Genomic DNA, 3,147 nt, shown 5'->3' with positions numbered 1-3,147 from the left:
GGTTATCTCTATGTAAAGGAAGGTGAAGTCACACTTGGGTCAATAGTGGTGTGTAACTAAAAAGCACAACCTCTCATTCATATTGCTTTAAAACATATACAGCATATATGTTTCCAAAAAGAAAAAAAAAGAGAAGAGTAAAGAATATATTGATTTCTTTGTGGTGTTGAACCAACAGTATGGGATGATGCAAGGCTTTTAACAAAGGAGAATCATAGATACAAATTTTTCTGTCGAGTATGGTTTAGACAAATATGTCTTTTTAATACGTAAATCCTACATTGTAGGTTGTTCCTTTTGATTTCTTCTTTTGTTTGTGCAGTGGTAGAAAAGGTTGAGTAACTGTCCATGAGCATGAGCCGAAGCTTCAGGTTCATTACTGAGATCCCCAGAATGCCAGTATTTGCAATGCAAACAATTAGTACCCCACTGTGTGAAGGGCTCTGACACATGCCTGCCTGCCTCTAGGTGGAGCATCTCCATCACAAGTCCTCCTGCTTCTGCGGACCCTGCTTTGACACACGGGAAGCTGCACTAAGCTGCCTTTTAACCTAGTACTTTTCTTGTGCCAGGCTGTCTCACTGGTTACAGACAAGACACGGAAACAACAGTTGGAGCGGCCAACCCTCAAATCATTTTCATGTTGAATCTCCTGGGTCCAGCCACCTCCCCTTCCACGACAGCACCATTGTTTTTTCGGGGCACGTACTCAAGGTCAATGCTGTTTTTGTGTTTGCCTTTCCCTCGGCTCCACACAAAAAGGAGGAGAAAGCAAAATAACACGACTCCCAGGAAGGTGAAGCAGCCCATGGCTGTCGACACCAGTATTGTCTTAAGGTCCAAGGAGAAAGTATTGGCATTGGTGCCATTGGAAATGGTGTCATTGGAGTCGGTCATGTACATAGGGGTCCTGTTGGCATAAAGAAAGCGGTCTGAAGCGAATCCTTTGACAGTTAAGGAGGCCGTGAAGGTGTCATTCCCGGCAGCATTGCTAGCGATGCAGACATACATCCCGCTGTCTTGATCCTGGGCGAAGCGGATCTCCAACGTGCCATCACCCAGCACGGTGGCTCTTCCATTGGACTTGGTGGTGATGAACCGCCTTCGAGGTGTCACCCAGGAGATCACAGGCTGAGGGTCTCCGTCGGCATTGCATTCCAGCTGTACCGTCTGGCCCTCATCCACAAGCAGATGCTGCAACTTCTTGTCACGGATTTTGGGTTTTTTGCAGGTGAAGTAAAAAGAAAGGGCAGTGCTGTGGAAATCTTTGAATGACCTCTCGCGGATAGTGTCTGGACCAGCGCACATGGGCTGCTGGCCACCGAACTGCAGGGTTGGGTGCCGCTGAAGGAGCCATAGGAGACGGCAGTCACAGGCCAGAGGATTGTTGTTAATGCTCAGGACCTCCAAAGCCCTCGGGGAGGAGAAGACGTTCTCTTCCAGAGTTTCCAGAAGGTTCTGAGACACGTTGAGCACACGAAGGAAGCGGAGCCCTTGGAAGGAGTGAGGCTCAATGGTGCGGAGCTGGGCCCCCACTATATGAAGCTCTTGGAGGCGGATCAGGTCAGAGAACATGCCTGCCTCAATAGTGCTGATGGGATTGTAGGAGAGGTTCAGATGGGTCAGGTAGACCAGGTGTTTAAAGGCAAGGAAGGGGACGGTGGATAGGTTGGTGTTGGTGATGGAGAGGGAGGTGAGGTTGAGACCATAGAGGCTGTTGGCAGGCATCATATCCAGTAAAGGCCAATAGTCAATCTCTAGATGTTTCAGGTGGAACAGTCTTTTAAAGGCATACACGGGCATGTTGTTGATATTGAGATGCTTCAGGTGCAGGCTGATGAGGCTGCGGAGGTGTGAGAGGGCTTCTGTGGGTACTGCAGTGAGGTTACATTTCTCCAGTGTGAGCTGCTCCAAGCTAAGCAGTCCACTGAAAGCCCGGTGTGATATATAAACCAAATCGTTGTCCCCCACTTCTAGAGACTTCAGGTTATGCAAATCCTGGAACATGTAGTCCAGTAAAATGACAATTTTATTCTCACTAATGTCAAGCTTGGTGAGGTTGGAGAGGCCTGTGAAGACCCCCAAAGGGACCAACTTCAGGCGATTGCCCTTCAGGCGGAGGGAACGCAGGTTGAAGAGATTGTTAAAGGCTCCTGGCTCCACATTGGCAATGATGTTGTCACTCAAGTCTATCTCCTCCAGCAGAGGGTAAGAGATGAACTCTTCGGGGTTGATGCTTTTCAGCCTGTTCTTGCTGAGGTCCAAGATTTTGGTCTCGATGGGAATGCCCTCTGGGATGGTGAGCAACCTCCTCCTGTGGCAGCTAACAGATTTGTTCTGGGCCGAGCACTCGCAGCGAGCAGGGCAGCCAATGGTGGATCCCATGAAGATTAAGACCACAGCCAGACCCAGGAATGGCTGCCAACATGATAAGGCCGTGTGAAGCATGACTCCCCGTCTTAGTCTATACCTTGGTCACGGGCCTGCAGGAGAAGGGGCCAAAGAAGGGAGGAAGAAAAACTGAGTTAGGAAATAGGTAGGTAAAGAGACATAAAGGAGACAGTGAGTACAAGGGAAAAGACCCTAGATTTGGAGGGCTGCAGATCCGATCTGACCTTTAAACCTGAGAGCTGCCATCATTAACAGGGTCGTGGGTAAGTTATTAATATTTCGCCTCCCTGTACTTCAGTTTTCTTGGCTGTGAAATGGAAATAAGAGGGACAGTGATAGTACCTTTCTAGAGTTACGACAGTTTCAGTACTGAACAACTCTGTGTATGTTCAACTCTCTGCGACTCTATGGACTGCAGCCCTCCAGGCTCTTCTGTCCATGGAGTTCCCGAAAGACTAGTATAGTGTCTGGCACAGACTGGTGCGAAACAATACATTTCACAAAAGGCTTTATTTTGAACTTAAAGGACAGAAGCAGAGGTCAGTGGCTAAGAGGACATTTATGCAGTTTGAATCAGTGTCTGTATCTCTGATGTTTGTGATGTCATCCTCTTTAAAATGAAGCTAATAGAAGCTTCACTGAACATTAGGAACCTTGGGTTCCAAGTACAAAACAAAGTTACATTCAGTGAAAGAGGTTGAGATGTTTCACCTTCATATGTAAATATTCTGTTAAAGTGAAAGTGTTAGTCATTCA

General features: G+C 47.5%; 1 protein-coding gene across 1 annotated transcript; it reads right to left on the bottom strand.

Annotated features, from left to right (window-relative positions):
* Nucleotides 1-627: 627 nt before the first annotated feature.
* LINGO2 (leucine rich repeat and Ig domain containing 2) lies at nucleotides 628-2,448 on the bottom strand. Its single transcript, XM_052645293.1, has one exon. The coding sequence runs from the start codon at nucleotides 2,446-2,448 to the stop codon at nucleotides 628-630; it is 1,821 nt and encodes a 606-aa protein (XP_052501253.1).
* Nucleotides 2,449-3,147: the final 699 nt, after the last annotated feature.

The sequence above is a fragment of the Budorcas taxicolor genome, chromosome 8 (assembly GCF_023091745.1).
Source record: "Budorcas taxicolor isolate Tak-1 chromosome 8, Takin1.1, whole genome shotgun sequence".
NCBI lineage: Eukaryota > Metazoa > Chordata > Mammalia > Artiodactyla > Bovidae > Budorcas > Budorcas taxicolor.
The sequence above is the reverse complement of the archived record's forward strand: the minus strand, read 5'-3'. Positions and strand labels throughout refer to the sequence as shown.

What these genes read in the sequence shown, in the direction of transcription:
- LINGO2 (XM_052645293.1), bottom strand. Translation starts at nt 2,448, where the DNA reads ATGCTTCACACGGCCTTATCATGTTGGCAGCCATTCCTGGGTCTGGCT.